This window comes from Rattus norvegicus, chromosome 15 (genome assembly GCF_036323735.1).
Source record: "Rattus norvegicus strain BN/NHsdMcwi chromosome 15, GRCr8, whole genome shotgun sequence".
Taxonomy (NCBI): Eukaryota; Metazoa; Chordata; class Mammalia; order Rodentia; family Muridae; genus Rattus; species Rattus norvegicus.
The window spans coordinates 30,342,796-30,365,164 of record NC_086033.1 but is presented as its reverse complement, the minus strand read 5'-3'; the positions used below and the strand labels follow the sequence as shown (position 1 = coordinate 30,365,164).

The following is a 22,369-nucleotide window of genomic DNA, read 5'->3' as shown; positions in this document are numbered from 1 at the left end:
AGGCATACCAATGCAAGAGTGTTCTCTTACTATTTATTGGGTACCATTCATACTCTTCCAAATATCACAAAACCTCTCAAGTGTCCACTCCAGCAAAACACCCTCTCACATGTCTGCTTCAACAAAGAATTCTCTCATAAGACAGCTTCCAGCAAAGCATCACATGTCACAATTGAGTCTCCAAAGAACCAGAAATTTTCACTTCAAAATACAATTGCATTGGGGAAGAATGTGAGTGAATCACAAGGGGGTAAATTAGTTAGTGAAGCTCAGGAAAAGAGATGTTTCGATCAATCAACTCACTGTTGTAGCCACTCAGCTCCTGGTTCTAAGTGACAAGAACAATGGACAGACAATACCTGAGTGAGTGAATGGCATGGCTGTCTGTAGTTCCTTACAGAGACTAGGATAAGCAAGGTTCCTTCAACTGCGATATGAACTCAGCCACCATTTGGAAAAACAATTGTCTCGCACTTAATTATGATATAATGACTTAATCCCCTATTGTGATATTTAGAAATTTTTCAGTTTTCTTTTGAAAACATAGTTTTAATGAAAATTTATATATATATTACATTACAAATGTATAAATATTTCAGAAGAATCAATTGCTATAAATACAACTGTGATACAAATTGCAAATATCTCTCTCTCTAGTGAGTCATTTGTCTTTCAGCTCTCATAATTTTTATGTGAAATATTAGTTTCATATTACATAATGAAATGTATTAGATTTTTAAATACAAGGACATGGTAGAAATGATGTCTTGATTAAATAATAAGATTAGTTTACTCTGCTTTCCTACAGCTTAATTTATTAGATCTAAATATTAACAATTTTATATACTTCATATTTGACAAATTATCTGGAAGTTTGGGCAGATGCACTCTAAACAAAGGACAGAAACAGTTGTTCTCTGTTTCTGATCAAAGGAAATGACCCAAATGATTGGGCCTCGTGCAGAGTCATCCATGCCGGGGGTTGTAGCTGCACACTCAGCTGCAGTTTGGAGTATATATGAGAGTGGGGTCATTTTGTGACGTTAGCACAAGCATTTAGTAAAACGGAGTGTGTATTTTAATGTTGCGGGCTGATGATGATTCTGAGCATTGGACATACAAGCAGTCAGTGTCTCGTAAGTCTGAATTTAGGTAAATCTAAGTGTGAACTTCTGCAAAGATGTTATGTTTCCTCACATCTTCTCTGTAATTGGTGGAGATCTGATAAGGCCACAGCTGTGCGAAGCCTTGTACAGAGTCTTCCATGGCATGGGTTGTAGCTGCACACCCAGCTGCAGTTTGGGGCCAGGCTGCAGGCTCACTGGGAGCACTGTGCCTCAGCAGCACAGAAGTAGGTGCCTGAGTCCTCCAGCTGGGCATCACTGATGTGCAGGGTGCTGTAGCGCTCCTTAGAATCGAATGTTGACTTTAACCTCCCATTCTCCTTTGTTCCTGGAGCCAGGTAGAACAGGTTGATGAGGCTGCCCCTGGGATCCTGTCGGAACCACTGCACAGTTGTCATGGCAATAGAAAAATTGCATCTCAGAGAAGAATTGGTTCCCATATGTAGACTCAAGAATGATGGACTCTGCTCCACATTATTTCCTCTCACCCCTGTTAGAAACAGAAAAAGAAATCAGAACTAAAGAGAGTTATCTACCCATATCAATGAAATACCCCATGAAACACCCATGAGGAAGAATACACAGGAGATTTTCATCTACTTTCTCCCCCTCCACCACCGACATTTCTGGAGAATCCCTAATAGGAACTCAGCTTAGCACAACTCACAGCAAATCTGCACCCACAGAATCCCCAGCACAGCTCCCAGGTTCCTCTCCATGGCCCCTGTCCACTTGCTGGGATGTCTTCTCTCCAGCTCTGAAGGGCGTCAGTCTTGTGCCCAGACAACTTGTGCTCACAGACTACAGGTTCTCTCTGAGTCACTGAGCTCCCTCATTCATCTGAACAAGGAACTCCACCCACCTGCACCTCATGACTCTGCACTGTCATTGCTCCAGGACTGTGGAGGACATTGATGTAGAGCCCAGGACACTGTGTTTCTAATGTAACACGTAATATAAGAGAGTTTGAGGGAAATGTATGAGGAACGGGAACACATTAATGATGAATGCCAATAGGAAAACTAATGGCTCAGTGTGTAAAGCGGAGCCTTTAGAGTCCTAGCGAGACTGTTTGACCTTTTCTGTCCTAATGGTTTTACACACTGTATTCTGATCATTCTCTTCCCTTCTCTATCACCTCCAAATCTTTCCCAACTCCTCAAGTCCAGCCCTTTCTTTTCTCTCTCTTTAGAAAGCAAACACATAAACAAACAGCCCTCAGACAGAAGTAAATGAAAATTAACAAAGATGAAATGCACATACACACACACACACACACACACACACACACACACACACACACACACACACACCACAAGACAGGAAACTATAAAATACGGACGAAGGACCATTAAAACAAAACATGTTCAAACTAAGTGATAAGGCATTGTGTGCTGGCCATCTTCTGCTGTGAGGTCAATAGAAAAGGCATACACAAGGAAGTCCTGGCAGGACTCTTAAATTACACAATCAGGCAAATCAGCATATAATCTACTACACCGAATAAAAAGAATATCTTGCAATTAAGATCATCAGCACAGTTTTGTTGGTTATAGGAAGAACAGGACATGCCCTGTTTCAACCCTGGTTTCTTTTCTGTCTCTGGACGTCTGCTCTGCTGTTCTGCTGGGTTCTGCAGGGAAGCACAGCTAAGGACGCCGGCTCAGGTTCAGTGAGGCTCGCTCCCTTCTAGTCTCCATACCTTATATCTTCTAGTTTTCCTTTTTAAAAAAGCAATTATTTTTTCTTTCCAGTTTAGAATACAACACACACACACACACACACACACACACACACACACACACACACACACACCACAGTATGTTATTTTATGGAATTATAGATGAAATTCTAAGATACAGAAAAAACAGTGATAAAAGTTGCTCTTGTGGGTCCATCCTCAGGGAGACTCTGTTTTGTTTACATCTCATCAGAGAATTGTTCTTTAAAGAGATTTATACACATATGAGATCCAGTGAACCGGCTCTGGATATCTGTGGTTTTATTAAAAAAGTGACAGGGAGCTAAGGGTCTGTATAACTCTGAATCATCACCACTATTCCTTGCTTTGTGAGTGGATTGCCTTATGTCCTGTGTCTCAGCTCAGCCCTTCAGACCTCTGGGCATCTTAAGAATCAGTAATTTCTAGGAACCCTGCAGTGCCCCCTAGTGGACTGACACCACCAACAAATGTGACTTCAGGCCATCTCCACAGGCCTCATTAAACCAGCCCTTTACTTCCTGGTGAAGGAAATGCCAATGGTCAGAAGACAAGAGTGTCTAGATGGAGTTCTCCATAGAAGAAACAAAAATGGCTTTAAAAATCTCAAAATTGCTCATTATCCTTAGTAATTAGGAGAACACAATTTAAAACAACTTTGTGATTTCAACTTACAGCAGTTAGAACGTCTAAATTAAAACAACTGACAACAAATGCTGAGGTGGGTGTTGGGAGAAAGGAACCCACATTCATTGTTGGGGAACTTGAAAATTTGCGGAGCTGCTTTGGATCATGTGGAAAATCTTCAAAAACCTAAAGACATATGTAGCACACGATCCAGCTCTTCTACTTCAGTGTGCGTCCAAAGAACTCGCCATCCTGCCTCACAGATTCCTGCTTTTGTTCATCGCTGCTCCACTCACAGGAAGTAGGAAATAGAAACAGCCTAATGTCCTCCTCCTGGTGAGTGCAGAATGAAAATGTGGCACTTATAAGCTCTGGAGTATTTTTCAGTGTAAAGAAAAACATCAACACAAATTTTGCGGATAGATAGATGGAACTAGAAGTGATAATTTCAAATGAGTTGACTGAGACCCAGAGAAACAAAGACCACACATTCCGACACTGAGCTGACTGCAGTGGAAATTGCACAGACTCCCAGCTCCACATTTTCAGATGGACAGATAGAACCTGGAGTAACCACAGAGGCCGGAAAGGTACAAAGGGGAACACGGGGTTGGGGAGAAGCACCAGAGAAAGTAAGGGCAAGATAAGCATAAGTTAATGGGAACAATAGGAAGAAAGAACAGAGGTAGCTGGGAAGGGATGGGAGGTCAACACAGAAAATGGGGTGCATGTACACAAATGAGTATTACTCAGTTTTCAAAACAATGACATCATGAAACTTGCAGGAAAGTAGACGGAGCAAGAAAAAAAATCATTCGCACTGAGGCAGTCCAGACTCAGGAAGACAAACACAGTGTGGACTCACTTATAAGTGGACATTAGCCATGAAGTGAAGAAGAATCATGCTACAATCCACAGACACAATAAGGCTAAGTAACAAGGAGGATGAGTGGGGGAGGGGAACACATGATTCTCACTGAGACAGAGAAATACAATAGTCATGGTGGGTGGGTGTGGAGCTGGGACAGAATGGGGGTGAGGGTAGGAAAGCGAACATAAATGATCACGTTGAGGGAGGACAAAGAGAGAATAACGGGACAATTGGAACTGAGGGGGAAATTCTGGGACGAGCTAGAAACCTGGGGCAATGGCAACTCCCAGAAATCTATTAAATGATCTTAGTTAAGACTCCTAGCAATGAAGGACATGGAGTCTGAACTGGCCATCTCCTGTAACCAAGCAAGACATCAAATGAAGGGACTGAGACAGCAACCAAGCCACAAAACCTCCAACTTACAATTTTCCTACCCACAAAATGTGCAGGGGTACAGATGGAGCAGACAATGAAGGATTTCCTAAATAGTTACCAGTCCAGCCTGATAACCATGCCATGAGGTTGCCCACTTGACACACTATGCTTCCCATAGGTGTGCCTAGCATAACCATCATCAGAAAGGCTTCATGGAGGAACTAGTGGAAACTGATGCAGAGACCCACAGCCGAACATTAGGTGGAGCTTGGGGAATCCTGTGGAAGATGCACAGGAAGGACAGTAGGAGCCATACTAGTCAAAAAAACAAGAAAACCTATACAATTAACTACCCTGGGCCCATCGTGTTTATAGAGGCTGTGCCATCAACCAGAGAGCTTGCATGGGACTCACTTAGGCCCTCTGCACTTATGGGACAGTTGTGTAGCTTGGCCCTCATGTGGGTGGTCTCCTGACAGCAGCAGCAGGGGCTGTGTCTGACTCTCTTTCATGCCTCTGGGATTCTTTCCCTAAAGTGAGTGGCCTCCTTAAGCCTCAACAGGAGAAGATGAACCTACCCTGGCCTTACTGTAACTTTATATGCCAAGGCTGCTTGATACATGTGGTAGGCGTCCCCTTTCCTGAAGTAAAAGGGAGAAAGAATTGGTGGGGGTGAGGATGGATGTGGAGGGAGGGAGGACTGGGAGAAGAGGAGGGAGGAAAAACTGCAGTTAGGATGCAAAGTTAATTAAAGGTGTATATTTTTACACACCTTTTTTATTATAAAAATGAAAAGGTGGGAAGATTTAATTGCCCTTTATAACTTAATAGTCTTAGTATTTGAATAAGTTCATGAACACGTAAGTTACTTTTAAAAGACTAAAAGCACACTCCATTCATGGTAAAAGCATATACCCTGAACACCCTGGTCCATCCTGTTGAATTCATCACTCACCATCCTAAACTTCTCCTTCAGCTTTCCTTTTGGAGCTGATGCTGCCTGGTGTTTTCTTCAAAAATCATAATTATATATTATATGTGCAAACTAACAGGAAATGTAGAGTATTTCATGTCTCATTTTCTGTTTGATATAAAATCTGGAATTTGTGTTGCTCCTTTTGTAATTTTATTTGCAATCTCATAAGCCTCAGCTGAGGATGCTGGGGCACGTCTGGGATCCCAGCAACTGGCAGGTCAAGGAAGGAGGCTCAGAAGCTCAACATCATTGTGAGCTAAGAATTGAATTTACTTGATGTCAGCCTAAACCCCATGAAGCTCCATCACAACAAACAACTAACAAACAAATGAGTCTTTCTCACGTTAGCAGCAGCTGTAGCCTCTGCTTTTGCCTTGCACTGCGTTATGGACACATCTCAGGTTACACATCCCACCTTCAAACAGCTTGACAAATACATGTTTATGTGTAACAATATATGCACATAGTTTCAACAATGGACTTCATCATTAGAACTGAAATACAGTTCTGTATGCAGATGTTCCAGTTCATGTTGCCAAAGAGAACAATGAAATCTTTGTCAAAACAACAAAAGAAAAAAATCAAGATTACCAAAAACACTGACGTATTAAAACTGTATCCAAATGTAAAAGTTGTATAAATGTTTATCAAAAAAGATCTTCTGAATGAATCAAAACTTTAATTCTTTGTACATTGAAGTGGAAACTTAAGGGTTCTTTGAAAAGTTAGTTGTGTTGAAGAGTGTTTTTCTGGGGCAAACACATGAAGGAGTTTTTCCTTGAAGCAGACATGGGTGAAAGAATTTTTTCTGAAGCAAGCATGTGAAAGGACAGATGATGAAGGATTCATTAATGATATGCATGCATTGGTCTGCCTCACACTACGTAGTTGAACTCCATTTTTCAAGACTGCACCAGAAAACTTCTGGCGATACGTTGCTATTTCTTTCTACTTCCTCAGACTCAGGATGATTGGCAGAGTGATGTCATCTAAGATGGACGCATCTATTGAGACAAGACCCATGGAGGACACATGGTGTTTGGAGGAGTACATAAAGGACTCAGCAGACAGTGACGGAAGCTTGCTTGGCTTGCTTGCATAGCTAAATGCTTCTCGGTCTTACATTTTGGCTGATCTTGGCTTCACCCAAAGAGGCACAGCCAAGAACTTTCCCTGACAGTCCTGGTGATCCTGGTCTCTCCTGCTTACACAGAGATTCAGCTGAGGCCTGGCTGTTCCTACTAGGTTGTGCCACTGCTGATGCTATCCTGACACTACTGAACTGGACTGCTGGAGTATCCGTGAAGTGTTTCCAAGTGGGCTGAGCTGCTGACCTGTGAACTGAACTGCTCATTTCTTGACAATGCAGATAGGATTTGCTTCAAAGAACCATTTCTAAACAGATCCACTTCCCCTGTATCCTTTTTTATCCACTACTTCTGGTGGGTGGTAGGCTAAAAGGGAGGGTAAAACATTTAAGAACACTTGCAGTAATAAAAAGTGTTGCAACCGGTTCCTGCCCCTACCGCCCTGTGCTTCTCTTCTGGGCTCTCTCTAACCTTGGCAGTTGCTCTCTCACAATTTCCAGCCTCATTGGGCCAAAAGGAACTATCCATGCTAGTGCCAGCACCCATGGGACCAAATGACACTGCGGGTTATCTTTATCTCAGAGGCCACACTGCACTCAAGTCCTCTCTAAACCTGGGGGTCTGCAGTCCCTTCCAAGTGGAACCTTGCCACCCTGGTCTCTAGAGTTAGTTCCAGCAACAGGGGGAGCCAAATGGAACTAAGCATAATTTATCCTAACTTAGCACCTCTGCCGGCGGCTCTCTGCTAGCTGTGAACTCTCTGGTTCCAGCTGCCCAGTAAAATCAGGGCTCTAGAAGTCCAGCATGGGCTGGCCTATCATGGTTCTCTGCCTCAGACTCTGCTCATGATCTCAACAACCCAGTGAAATCATGACTCAATAAACTGTAATTTCTTAATCAGATTTATATGTTAAATTCTCAATCCACAATACATCCTCCCAATGAACTCACAACCAATTGATAAGGATATAAACCTCCTACATAGGTAAGCTCTACATAGATTGCCTACAGAAATCCATCCCAACTACCTTCACAGTTCAAGACCACCCAGATCTGGGTCATCCTTCTCCATCTTCGTCTTGATTCTCCACTCCTCCCCCTTCTCCTCTGCCTTCAAAAGCTTTGCTTCTGCCTTATATTTACTGTCCAGTCATGGCCTTGACCTAACTTGAGTCAACCCTCACCTTCATATAGACGTCAACATACAAGGTCCATCATTAAAAATAGTTTTGAAAAATTAAAGTTATAGTACATGTTACTTTGGGAAACTCTAATCAGAAACCACCAATGCTGAAGACAACATAGGACACGTTTCTCCTGCTGTCCTTGTGGAAGGATTGACGCCTTCTCTCTAACCCACTCACCATAACCACCACAGCCTTCTCCACAGCAGGCCTGTTCTGCTCTCAGGTGGAGAGAGAGGACGGCCTAGGAGAGAGTCAAGTTTGTCAGGTGAATCAGCTCATGCTACACAGAAACCGTGTTTCTGAGAGGTGTGAGTGAGTGTTGACTTAACATTTAGATCAAAGAGAAAATGGGAAATAGGCAGAGGAGAAAGACCAAGAATAAATGAAGCAGAAAAAAATGAAGCCAAAACTGAGAAATTTTCATGTACTGAGAGGATAGAGAGCTGCATAGCCAATTCTGGATAAAGTCCTTCTGTTCAGTTACTATTGCGGCTCCATTCCCTTCCATTCCTTCACAATTACCTCATTTTATTTTGTTTCAGGTTCTTCTAGAAACATGCAAGTGATTGTGTGTAAATGCAATAATCAAACTTACATGTGATTCAGCTTGACTCACTATTACACTTATACACATTCAAGCTTATATACATACACACATACATATACACTGACACACACATATATAATATATATATATTACATACATACATATATATATACACTTCACACATACATACATTTCCATGCTTATACACATGTATACACTGAATGGAATAAAATTACATTAAAAGGTGACTGTTTTGCTGAATTATCATGTTAAGTATTGCAATGCACTACTTTAGAACAATATCAAATAAAACAACCCAATATTTGAGCATATAGGATAGAATTTGTCCAGGTGTGTATGTGTGTATGTGTGTGTCTGTGTGTGTGTGTGTGTGTCTGTGTGTATGTGTATTCATGTGCACAGCAGAACTCCATATAATATCATACAGATAACATTACTATTCTTAAAAGGGTATTAAAGTCTGAATTATGTGCTACGCAAAATATATATGCTGGAGTGCTCACGCCAAGGACTCCAGGGTGATGATACTTGAAGACAGTTGGTTAAAAGTTGACTGAAGTAAAATGAATGTACACATGAGGGCCAGACCAATCAGACTGATGATGAGCACAGACCTGCACATCCTCTGACCTTGTTTGGACTCACTACTGTGGACTTCTGGGACCACAGAGAGAGATCTCAGAAAAAGTGGGTCCTGCTCACAACTCCATCTTGGACTGTCCCCTCTAAGACTTCAAGAAAAAAAGTTTTGTTCTCTCAGCCACACACCCTGTGGTGTGCTGTGAAATCCCCCCTCCAAATGAATATAGTTGGCCATTTTTAGATTCTATTACACAAGCACAACCAAAAAAGCTTCTGGAGACATAACTCGACAGATGAAATAATTCAACAGTTTATCATTCTACTATTTTATTTAGTTTTAGACCTATTGTCTCCCAGGTAATACTTCTCCATTCTTGCCAAAATCCTCCTGAGAATTCTACCTAAAGGTCTGATGGCCTCACCAACTTGTCAAGGTGCTGAGAAGACTGGGGTCTGCATTTCCTGCACTGAGCTCCCAATGCTAATGTAAAGAAGTGAAATCCCCCCTGTAGGTTCTAAAAGGCTTTAGATATTTTCACACCCAGTGCTTGTATCACAGCACCAGGACATCTTAGGTTTGCTCGGAACACATATGGAGAAGGAAAATCTGCTTGGCATAAATCTTATAAATCTTCAGAGTGTGCAGGGGCTATTTCTAAAATTTTTTCAACTTCTGTATATCTCAACCACAAAAAAATCTGTAAACAGGTACAACTGTGTAGGTTTACAGTTAACATTAAATCATTTTGATTCAGGCATGCTCTATTGCTTATGTCCCACTGAAGTTACTCTCAGTTCAAAAGTGTGAGGTGAGCCTTTCAGAATTCTCCTTCCAGGGGTTGCCAGATGCCATTTTAAATAAAGACAATGACAGAAGAAACTGAAATTCTGTTGACAACAACATGATAAATACACAAAGCATCATCACATTTCATAGGAAATATCACATGGTAGGTTTTGCTAGCAAGAGAAGAAGCATGTTGCATAGCCTGTACCTAGACCCACTAATAACCAAATATTTAATCCCTAACAATTCCTTGTCTAGCCACTGTGAGACACAATGTAACAGAGTGGAGTACGTTTGTCTATGAGGTACTGTACTGCAACGACAGTGATGGATGATGAGGAGGAGGATGAGGAGGAGGATGAGGATGGTGGTGGTGGTGGTGGTGATGGTGATGGTGATAATGATGACGATGCACAGAAGAACATGTGGATCTACGTATCGACTGCATGCAGGTGAGCAGAATGAGAAACAGAGGAAGTCCTGCCACATAACTCCACAGACCTGAAGTTCTCAGCCAGGCCAAATGTGCAGTGGCAAGAATGGGGAACCTCATCACTTGCAGCAGGTGAGTAGACTGGAAAGGCATACATGAGCATTCCTGGGCTGGTGTAGGCTCTGTGTCTTACAATTGTATACACTGCCCCTGCCTTCTCATTTCATTATAAAGAAAGTCAAAACTAAGAGAGTAACAGTAATGTGTGAGGTAGATTACTCAATATTAGAATCTTCAGTTAACTTGTGTTTGTGTTCTATGTTAAAATATTTATGTGTACATGTATGTGCTCTTGGTGTGTGGGTACAACTGAGTGGGGCATGTAAAACCACATGTGTATGTGTACATGTAGAGACTAGAGAAAAAACTTCAATGTTCTTCCTCATGTTCTAAAGAGCTTCTCTCTCTCTTCCTCTTCCTCTTTCTCTCTCTCTCTCTTCCTCTTCTCTCTCTCTCTCTCTCTCTCTCTCTCTCTCTCTCTCTCTCTCTCTGTGTGTGTGTGTGTGTGTGTGTGTGTGTTTAAGTGCACAAATGTGCACATGCATGTGGATGCCAGAAGTCAATTTTGGATGTCGTTTTTCTGAAGCTATCTGCCTTGTTCGTTGGAGAAAGCTCTCTTACTGTTACCTGGAGCTCATGGTTAGTCTAGGCTGGCTGGAGAGCACAGCCTCCATGCCCAGCTTTGATGTGTGTGCTGAAAATCGTGCTTAGGTCCTCATGGTTCGTGGTGCCCGCCTACTTCCATTTCGGAGCTGAGCAGCACTAGAAAAATCTTCCTTTCTTTCTCTCTTATCCTGACTATTCACCCTCCTCTGCTGTATGCAAGAGAGTATAAGATCTTCTACAATCCTCCCATTCAGATGGAGAAGAAACTAAAATTCCTCACTGTAGTCAGAGAGCACTCACTTTCCCTGTGACTCTTGCCTGTATTAGAGCAGGGCAGGACTATGTTAGAAAAAAAGGAATCCATCATTGGAATTCTGTCCTAGAGTGAAAGCAATGAGCAGTTATAAAAGATGCAGAAGGACTCAGACCACGGAGTCTCAAGGAGATGAAAAGATTTGAAGAAGACCACAAAAACAAGATAGTACACTTACAACTGTGATGAATCTTTGGAAAAGAAATACCTATGAGCTCGAATTCCTTATTCCCCTGTTTTCTTTTTAATGGTGGGTAGAACTTACATAATTATGACAGATTTCAAAACTTTTGTATCACTGATGAAATCCTATATTGACTACCAAGGCATCAAATTATTTCCAAGACGACAGTACTTAAATAATATGACCAATTCTGATGAGTATATTTAGTAGGAAAATAATTTATAGGGAGATTAGCATAAAAGATTGAGAAGAGGAAGAAAATTCCAAGACAAAAGCTGTAGAGTACACCTTTCACTTTCTGTTGAAATGATAAAGTGAGAAAATCAAAGTCCAACTTCTGGTTTTTCCTATCATAGGCTTAGTCTAGTCACTATCCAAGCAATGTCCACTCAGGAAATAACATTCAGGATAACAACACAGTCGCCTCCAATCCACAGAATGAGCTCTTTCTCGGATGGTTTAGCTGGAAATGAGTTGCAGAAAGACAGCTGGGACAGCGCAACTTTCCTTCTTTCCTCTCCAAGTCCAAAGAGATGCTTCAGAGACCACAAGGAGAGATCTTGTGTCTGAGCACCCACAGCCATGGATGTTTGTGTTTAGCTCCCCCTATAGCCCCAGACGCTGTGCGCTCAGAGCACAGAAGTACACAGCCGAGTCGCTCCAGTGCACAGAGGCTTTCCGCAGGTGGAAGGAAGAGTTGCTCTTGCTGAACTCAGCCTCAAAGCCATTCTCTCCTTGAACCACGGAGTCTCCTGAATAGTACTTGAGGAGCAGCTGCAGCCCCTGCTGTGGGTACTGGACATACCAGAATAGGTAAGGTGACACAGAGGAGGAATAGGTGCATCTCAGCCACAGAGAGGATTCTTCAGAGACAGTGACATGAACGTCAGGTTGAGTCACTGACTGAGCTTCGGCATCTCCTGGAAAGGAATATTAGATCAGTAAGTGCAGTGCAGACTTTATTGAGGATAGTCGGAATTCAGAGATGCAGAGACCACAAGAAAGCTGTACTCACTCAGGAGGAAGTTTATCCCCAGCACTGGGAAGAGCGCCAGGAGCATGGTTGAGCCTTGGGAAGGCTGCAGCTCTGTTGTGGAGGAACTCTGGAACAGGAGAGGCAGGAAAGTGACTGAGGAAAGCAGGAGCTTAAAAGCAGGTGTAGGGAAGAGTCTGCTGGAAGTCTTATGCTCAGATAAAAACTTCTATAGCAGCCTGCTGTCTGCCACGATTGTGCTGACGTTTTGGTTGCATGGATCATTGGTGCCTTCGCATCCTTTCATGGTCATATTAGGGGTCTGTTGGTTGCCTGTCTTGGACATGATAGGCTCCTTCCTGGCTCTCCTCCTTTTATCCCTTCTTTTCATGAAATTTATTATGTGTGTGTTCTTTCTCCTTCCATTTATAGAGTTGCTCTAAAGAATTTCTGCAGTGTTATCTTAGTTGTTGTGAATTGTTTAAATTTATGCTTTTCTAAAAATGTTTTCATTTCTCTATGGAATTGAAAAGATCACTTGACAAGTATCGCCACCCTGACTGATAGTTAAGTACTCTCAGGACTTAAAATATGTCAGCCCACTTTTAATTGGCTCTTGTGAGTAACCTTGTCTTTTCTGATATTTGTGATTTGAATTCCTGTATTGGTGTTTTTCACTTATCGTTCTTAATGTCATTTTTACATGTCATGGAGTGGTTCTTCTCTGGTCCTGACTGTTTAAGTTTTCAATGCTCTCTAGTTTAGATCTCCTAATTTTTACTTGGTTTAAAGACTTCAGGTATCATTTGATTGAATAAATTCTGTTCTCAGACATTTCTAAATTCCTTCTTCTGCCCCATTAATTCTTGGATTTGGCCTTTTGGATGTGTCCAACAGTCTTAGAGTTTGGGTGTCTTCGCTCTATTTCTATATATTTTTCTAGTAGTATTGCTATGTCAACCTCATCCTTCTCTGAAATTCATCCATCTTACCTGTTAATGACACTCTCTGATGTTTCTCTTTTATCTAATTGGTTCATTTTCAGAGTCTCAATTTTCTTGCTGACACTTTCCTACATTTTTGTTTGTTTTGTTTTGCTTTGCTTTATTTTGCCAAGTTACTGGCTATTTTGTTCATTTTTATAACTTTCTTATCCACATCCTGATTGACTTTTCTAAATTGTTCTTATATGTACTTGACTCTCCCATATATGGTCATTTATATTATTTCAAAGGAGATCACTATGTCTTTATCTGATATATTGACTGTCTCCTTCCATGTTTATTTCTGAGGAACTATAACTTTGGGTGGTTGTCACAGTGGGCAGCTGCCTCATGTATTTTGTTTATTCATTAAGCATTGTGCAATTGATGGATGTGTCTTCTAAGTTTTTTCTTCATCTGTTTTTTTATTTCAATTTGTCATATGATTTCCTCTGGTAATTTGTGTTACCTATGGCTGTTTAGCAGAGAATATGTCTGTACTACCAGACATAATAACTTAGCCAAATTTCCAATGCTGACTTGCAGTAGAAAATACTAGTGCATTTTCCCAAACCCCCAATAGATTTTAATGACATTTGGATGAAAATGTTCAGATTTTAAACTACTATTTAACTAGTGAAATGGTTTTAAAAAGGCAAAAGAGAAGAAGGATTAAATGAGAAAGGAAGCATGAGGGTCATAGCTTTGGGCAGTAGAGAAGCTGTTATAAGACTAGAGTCATAACAAATATGCAGTCTTCTAGGAAGGCCTTTTGAGAATGAAGTCATGAGTTTACAAAAGCCATGGATACATACACAATATTGGACCTCTTAGTAGTCTATGGTTGTCATGAGGCTCCAATCCTATAAGAGGAGCAACATTCTATTGGTTGCTGGAGGAGGGAAAGCCATATTCCTCAGTGGCATAGGTACTGACAAGGAATTTATCTGTGCTCCATTGACTCCCACACTCATATCACCCTAGTGGAAGAAACCCTAATTAAGTGCAGTGGGCCACTTAAAGGGAAGGACATAAATATAAGACATGTATGAAAACTGTTGAAAGAAGATGGGGTTTGTGGGGACAAAAAGAATAGTCAGCAAAATGGAGGGAATGCAATCAAAGTACATATATAAATAAATACATATATGTATATATAATTATGTAGTAAGGATAAGTTTAAAAATTTAAAATACCTAATACCTTGAAGTAGAAGATATCATGCATAGAATCATTATTTCTTCCTTTTCAGGATGACATGGTCTCTATGGTTGGGTGGATTATATATCAGTTTCCACAGGTAGAAAGATCTGCCAGTCTCATGAATTGAACCAAGTCCTTGGTGGGTCCTTGCAGATGAAAGACCACTTTTCTGTCAGAAGTGTTGTTGTTGCTGTTGTTGCTGTTGTTGTTGTTGTTGTTGTTGTTGTTGTTGTTGCTGTTGTTGTTATGAGACCCCTGTTTGGATTGTTTTGGTTGCTGTAATGAAACACTGACAAAAACCACTTTGGTTAAGAAAGATTATTTCAGATGCTACCTCTACCTCACAGTCCACCGTTGAGGAATGAAGTCAGGACTTAGGACAGGAACCTGGAGGCAGGACCTGAAGCAGAGACGAGGAAAGAATTCATGAGCACAGCTGAATTCTCAGTCTGTGAGCCTCACAGCCCATGCAGATGGACACCTCACTGCTGACCACAGCGGGTACTGTCAGGCAGACACAGCGCAGCACAGCTCTCTTGCTTGGCTGGTTCTATGTGGAGAAAGGACTGCCCCCTTTTGTTTGTTTTAGTTCTTTCTCTTAAATGACACATGGCGCTTTTACCTTAGCTGTTTTTCATGTTATCCCAGAAACCCACGTGCTGTCTGACAGTTCACCCAGATGTGTGCTGGGAGCTCTGTAGTCTCCACATGAACTACCTGGAAATAGGGGATGGAGATTTGGCTAAAAGAACTTGCAGCTCTTTTAGATGATTTAGATTCCGTGCCTAGCTCCCATCTGTTAACACATACCTTTCAATAACAACATATTAAAGGAATCTAATTTCTTATTCTGGCATCCATGAGCACAAGAGCACACAATTCACACACATACAGGCAGGCAAAACATTTATAAAAATGATATTTTAAAAATAAATCTTTAAAAACATAACTGAAAACCCATTACCCAGAATTTAATTTCCCTGTTACTCAGGTTAGATATTGGACATAAAAAGCCAAATGTAGAAGACTTGAAAAGGAGGTTTGATGTTTTGTTTGCTCTGAAAATTCAGGCCCAACGTACATATGATGTCAATTAGTCCCTGATGGCTTTATTATTGACTCCTGAATCCTTACTTCCAATAGCATGTTTTCATCTTGATTTAAGTATATGTGTAGCATGTTGGCAAATGACACAGCTTCTTCTAAGTCCCATCCCCACCCCACCCCACCCCCACTCTCCACTCCTGCCACATACACATATGAGATTTGGGATAAGAAAGATTTGTTCTTCTAGACACCAATTGCATTCTGGGTCTCACTGTATTTTCACAAATCTCAGTACATGAGATGTCTCTATGCAGCTGTCCCTCCCAGTTGCTGGTCAAGCTGACCTTCAGCACTCCAGCCTCAGTCCCAGATGCAAAGACAAATTTTTGTGGTAATAACCCAGTCACCACCAACGATTTCATGGGGAAAACTCCTTATAATCTGTCTCCGCCTACCTCACTCATGCTGGATCTCCTTCTCTGAGTGGAACCTTTACCAGAAAATAAGTTTTGCTCTTCCAGATACCACTTTCTCAACTTAAAGAGAAACTGATACTGAACAAATTACTGTGGTGCAAGATTCCCAACTGTGGAAATACAACACCTGTTCTCTGTGATCTAATTTTAACTCTGTATAAAGACGAAGTATTATAGAAAGCCACTCACCATAATTCTTTCTAAATTGCATGCCCTGAGGTTTTACTTAGAAACACAGTTCTGATGCACACCGCAGATGTAGCATCCACAGTTGAGATCTTCTTGTTCAGGATGTGCAGGTGTGCATCTCAGCTGCACTCCCTCCCTCAGAGGGGCTCTGCTTAAGGAGCCCCAGTTTTTGTTCAGCTTGTGCTGTCACTTCTACCACTGTGTCAATTCCCAGAGAGCACAGAAATACTTCCCCGAATCTTCTGGCTGAGAGGCTGAAATGACAAGGCTGATGGACTTGAGTGATTTCTGGAAAATTACAGAATAGCGGCTGCTCCTCTGGTTCTGAGAATCAGAAGAAGCTTGGCGGATAAGGAAAATTATATCTCCACTTTGAAGCTGCTTGTACCAGAAAAGATAATATAAGTTCTGACTTGTCTCATATGAACAGTCCAGGGTGACTTCTTCCCCCTCCTGCCTGCTTGCTGTTGACTTGACCTGAGTCACTTTCTGGGCCACATTAAATCCTGAAAAGCAATCAGAAGAACAAATTAAAAGCTTACCCTGTGACAATGTGAACAAAACACTGATGGAATTGGGCACCTTAGGTCCCAAAGAGAAAGCTGACTGAATACACATTGTGCTGGCTTCCCTCCAATCCTTCTTGCCCCTTGTGTCTACAGGAACTGTCATATGCCTGGGACAATGCTTCCTGTTGATACCCTTAGTTATACATGATGCATCATACCAGGCAAAGCCAAGGCCACCAGCACACAGAGCAGGCTGTAAGGAGGCATGTGGCACATGTCCCCCTGCAGGAGTGTGTCCGTTCTCTCTCAGCTCAGAGATCAGTGTCTGAGTGCCTGACAGTGTACATGTTCACTGCTTACATTCTTACATAGCACCCCAAACAGGAAATGGGTTTTTGTATGATCATAGGCAACAAGTTCTACGTAGAGAGAAAAGGTGTAGTTCACCGCAGAATTTTACTTACTTCCTTTTCTTTCTTGTTAGGTAAATGAGGCAGCACTTTAAACAGAGCATAGGGAAATCCATTCTGAGGACGAACCTGCATTACACACATGGGTATTATTCAGTGGGATAATTCATCATGAATCATATGTGATAAGGAATGCACTTACGGACCATTATATGTTTACTTCTCTACATCAATTTGCTAATAAAGGTTAACAAGGAAAAAGTCCTCACAGGCCCTTGCATCTCCCCATGAAACACTGATCTGAAGTAACCTTCCTCCTTTAATGAGTGCTAGGGTTTATTTAAATTCTATAATCAACAAAGCTAGTTCTAAATCCTGTAGTAAAGGCCAGTCCATTCGGGTTCCAGAAGACCTCTGTCTGCTTAAGTTCTGTGAAATTGTGACAGTAATAGAATGATAGTCTTTGGAGGTCTAGGAGATACTCGTTGAGTCAGTTCTTTCTGTACACCATGAGGACCTATGTGTGGCTCACCAGCAGCCACATAAGAATCCAGATGTTGTAGGGTACACCTGCAGTTTCAGACCTGGAAAGCGAAGACAGAAATATTCTCAGCTTTCACAAGTCAGTCAGTGTAGTTGAGTTGGTGACATTCAAGTTCAGTGAGAGTGTCTACCCCAACCCCAAATAAAAAGGTGGACAGCAATAGAGAAAGATAGCAAATGTTGACCATGAGCACAGATTAACACACACAGACAGACACACAGACACACAGACAAAATAAACAGAGAGAGAGGGAGAGAGAGAGAGACAGAGATAGAGAGAGAGACACAGAGAGAGAGACAGGCAGACAGACACAGGGACATAGAGACACAGAGACAGACAGAGACAAAGACATAGAATCTGAGAAACACAAACAGAGATAAAGAATGATAATTAAAAAACTCATATTTACAAACACAGATTAACTTTTAAAAGTCTAAAATTAAGGTTCATTCAGAAGATGGTTCTTTCACTCTTAGATAGAGAACTCTACATATTATATGTCCTAAAAGTTTCCATACCATTGCCCTGAAGTCTTACTTGTTAAATTCTATTTAATTTTCATTTACAAAATGGTCACTGATAAGCTTGCCATGTCTCTCTCTGACTCAAGACTATTACATGTGCACGGTACAAATAACCTGCAATCATTTAGGGGCATGTTAATGCCATGTAAATTGGTGGTTGGATTTTTGTGTACTATGGTCTTGCCATTTAGAATGCAGTTCATAATCTTTCACTCGCTCTCGTAATCCCAATGGATGAAATAACTCAAAAGAGACTTGAAAGAGAAAATACAAAAAGGTCTCTGAAATACTTTCAGGCCTCTCTGAGTCCAAGTACATCAGAGACTACGTCTGAACTCTGAGGTATCTTCCTCTGTCCACTTCACTGCTGAGTTTTGAGATCGCATGCCCTGGACTGCAGTGTCTGTACTTAGCAGGAGACCATGGGAGCCACAGCAGCCTGGGGAGCTCAGGATGGCAGGGCTCTGCCCCTGCTCTAGTTCTCCACAGAACAGGTGGATGTTCTGCTGCATGACCACAGCCTCTGAGATGTGGCTTTGGAGTGCATTGGATTTGAGTCCTGGGCTAAACAATCAGTCTCATTCTAAATGCTCCTTGGTCTTTCCTTGTGATTTAATTGACTGACAATACTTCAGTGAAAATAAAGCTTAAGAGAAATTGCTCGACTGTGAAAAGCACTTGCTGCTTATGGTAAAGGCAGAAGCTCAGCTCCCAGGACCCATTTGACAAGCTAGTGTCCTGCAAAACCTGAAACTCCAGCTTTGAGGGAGTAGACACAATCTTCTGGCCTTCACACGCACACATGTGTGCCTACACGCAAGTCTGTGTATGCTCGTACATACGTACACAAACAAAAATAAAATCTTTTAATAACAATAAAGCTTAATATTTATGGAATCATAAAAAACAAATCAATAATTCAGGAAATTAACGATAATGTTGTACTTAATTCAGAAGTGGGATGGTTGGTCAGTAAAGGAGAGGAGGGAAGATAAATACTGAGGCCTGCCCCAGCTGGGATGGGTTGAGCGAAACAGCATTGGATGAGAGCCAAAAGACTGATGGTTCCTGGCCTTGCATGAAGCTTAACTCTTTCTTACTGTTCTGTGCTAAAAACTTAAATGTTTATTATGGTTATGTGTTTCATTAAATGCTGGGGAAACTTAAATCTCTATCTCTCTTATTATTTACTTTATAATTCTCTATTCTTACCTAAGTACTGGAATTCTTAACTCATTATAATTTACTTTATAATTCTCAGTGCTTAAATAAATGCTGGGAAACTTAACTCTTACTTTATAAATTTACTGTATAATTCTCTGGCAATTAGCATATGCTGTATGATATGATATGATATCATATGTGGAGGATTAAGTAAAGAAATTCTTTGTTTTTTTTCTCTCCTGCCTGGAAGTCCAGCCTCTTATTAGAGAGAGCTTGGAGCAATTAACTTTTAGTGAATCAGGAAAAGAAAGTCATGCGCACAGAAAGAAGTACTTTTACACAAGCAAACATGCATAGACATACATACACATTCACACACACATTCATGCACAAACAAACACGTCGGGCCTGATCATCTGTCTCATCAACTGCGCATGTATTTATGCATACATACATGCACACGTCTCTACTTACACATGCATATGGATGGAGCAAAAGCCCCCATGAGCAAGCTCCATAGAGTAAACGCCAATACAGAAAAACCTCACTCGTTCTGGATGAAAAAATAAGCTTTAATCTTTATTGCTTAGAGAAAGAAAAATTTCTTTTGATTGAGTATGAAAAGCCCTGTCCTGGTCATCAAGAAGAAACCTGCTGTTAAAGAAGAAAGCTGCCTCATGGTTAGAAGAAGCCTATCTTCTTTCTCTGCTCTCTTTCCTCTCTCTGCTCTCTCTGCTCTCTGCTCTCTGCTCTCTCTGATCACTGTGTTTCAAACATCTTCAATGGTATTTTCTGTCAGGAGCCATCTTAGGAAGGCTAACACATACAAGTGACCTTCTGGAGACAACATATCATATTACACGACTGCGATGGATAATTCTGAATTGCAAGGCTTTCAGAAATCTCACCTCAGGATTGAGTCTTATTGCTGATAAGCTTTTCAGTCATTATTAGATCAATATAACAATTCCTGAGCATTATCCCACATTATTAGGCAGATTTTCTGGAGAACAACTAAGACATACTTTTTTGTAGCAATTCTATGTAGACAAATTGATGATTCCATAATTCCTAATAATTATTCCATAAAATTCCTAAATTTATACAAGTAATGTTAAGCCCTCCGTAATATGAAAGCTGGAATTGGTGCTCTGGAAACTTTCATTATGTGTGTAAATTAAATTCTTCTTTCCCGTCTGACGTCATTTGTCTGTTGTAGATACACCTTCATCCTTGTGAGGACCTCCTGGTTTACATATTTGAGTTTCTTGAAGGTAGATGTGGATATGAGAGGCAAAGCTAGAGGAAGTAGAAGAGGTGAGTGGTCATGTAAATCACCACTTCTCTGGTCATGAGACAAAATTAAGGTAAAACAAACGTCTATGTGATTTCTATCCCAGAAGCCAATGTCAAGGTCTCCTGACCCTGAGTTGTAACCTCCACACATTAACATCATTGACAATAGAGTAGGTAGACGGGGCCTTTATAACTTACAGTTAATACAAACCAACCACACAGAGAACTAGTTGTACAACTACTCTGAAGAGCAATTCATCTAAACTGGTTAAAGCCATGGAAAACTCCAGCTGTTTCTGAGGTACAAGGGGAATAGAGTAAAGGAAGCTGTGACTTTAGCTTGGGCAGTCTCCAGACTGAATGAGTCTCATCCTTACACCCACTGTTCCTGCAAATGGCAACTCCTGTGCATCTGTGCCAGGCTCAGCCCACAGCAGGGCTTTGCTGGAGCCTCAGCTGCAGGTTTGGGTCTGGGCTGCAGGTGTATGGAGAGCACTGTGTACTTGCTGCACAGAAGTAGGTGGCTGAGTCTCCAAGCTGAGAGTCTTCGATGTGCAAGGAGAGACGTTTCTCATTTTTCCTGAAGAAGATTGTGAATCTTCCGTCTTCCTTTTTATTGGACACTGAACGTATGGCTATCAGGAGTACAGGGCCTTCCCCAGGGAACTGCCGATACCATGGGAAGTAGTCAAAAGTGCTGTCCTCATAACTGCAGTTCAGAACTGTGGGTCCTCCTTCCCAGACTGTCAGAGATTGGGGACTTTGTTTCACCTGCTGCTGGTCACGTCTCTCCTGCTGGCCACTCACCTCTGTGTAGAGAAATGACAACTGTTGTTAGCTTCCCAGGAATGTACTTCCTGCTTACGATATCATGACTTCCTGGTGCCCCAATTCTCTTGTGCCTCCACATGAATCCCGTATCCTCGGGTTTCTCCTCCATGACTCACCAGCCAGGTGAAGGCCTAGGAGTAAAAATGATGCTGTCAGGATCTTGTCCATTCCTCCTAGACTGAAGCTTGTGGGGAACTCAGGTGGCCTTTTATCTCCCCACAGAGCACTGTCTCCAACTTCACAGGCACCTCAGTCCTTTTAGGAGGCTCCACCCTTCACAAACACTTTTTCTTCTAAAGCTCTTTCTGACCTAGAAAGCACTTCCCATTCTGCTCAAATTTAGTACTGCTGTAAGCAGAGCCCTGAGACTCAGAAACCCTGACATTGTAATTCTGCCATCATATGTTGTCGGTAAAATTTGTGTTGATAAAGCCACCAAGTATAGCAGTGTGGATTTTCTGAAATAAAAAGAAAAGAAAGAAGGAAGGAAGGAAGGAAGAAAGAAAGAAAGAAAGAAAGAAAGGAAGAAAGAAAGGAAGAAAGAAAGGAAGAAAGGGAGACCAATGATCCAGCTAATGTAATACCATTTATATACATTTATCTAGGGAACTGAGGTCACCATAAAAGACAGATACCTGTGTCTGTATGTTATTCTAGCACCATTGACCATCGCCAAGATAAGTATGCAACCTAGTCAGACAATGGATGAGCAAAAC

At 41.4% G+C, this 22,369-nt stretch overlaps 4 gene segments (V, D, J or C); all 4 read right to left on the bottom strand.

Annotated features, from left to right (window-relative positions):
* Nucleotides 1–1,318: 1,318 nt before the first annotated feature.
* On the bottom strand, nt 1,319–1,843 carry LOC134482054 (T cell receptor alpha variable 22-like). The segment is given in 2 exon segments: nt 1,319–1,614; nt 1,792–1,843. Coding segments are annotated over 2 exon segments (348 nt in total).
* A 9,548-nt stretch (nt 1,844–11,391) lies between these two features.
* On the bottom strand, nt 11,392–15,296 carry LOC134482101 (T-cell receptor alpha chain V region PHDS58-like). The segment is given in 3 exon segments: nt 11,392–12,424; nt 12,520–12,607; nt 14,664–15,296. Coding segments are annotated over 3 exon segments (426 nt in total).
* Nucleotides 15,297–16,567: 1,271 nt separating this feature from the next.
* On the bottom strand, nt 16,568–17,151 carry LOC134482053 (T cell receptor delta variable 1-like). The segment is given in 2 exon segments: nt 16,568–16,881; nt 17,103–17,151. Coding segments are annotated over 2 exon segments (363 nt in total).
* Nucleotides 17,152–20,081: 2,930 nt separating this feature from the next.
* LOC134482098 (T cell receptor alpha variable 23/delta variable 6-like) lies at nt 20,082–21,827 on the bottom strand. The segment is given in 2 exon segments: nt 20,082–21,631; nt 21,770–21,827. Coding segments are annotated over 2 exon segments (438 nt in total).
* Nucleotides 21,828–22,369: the final 542 nt, after the last annotated feature.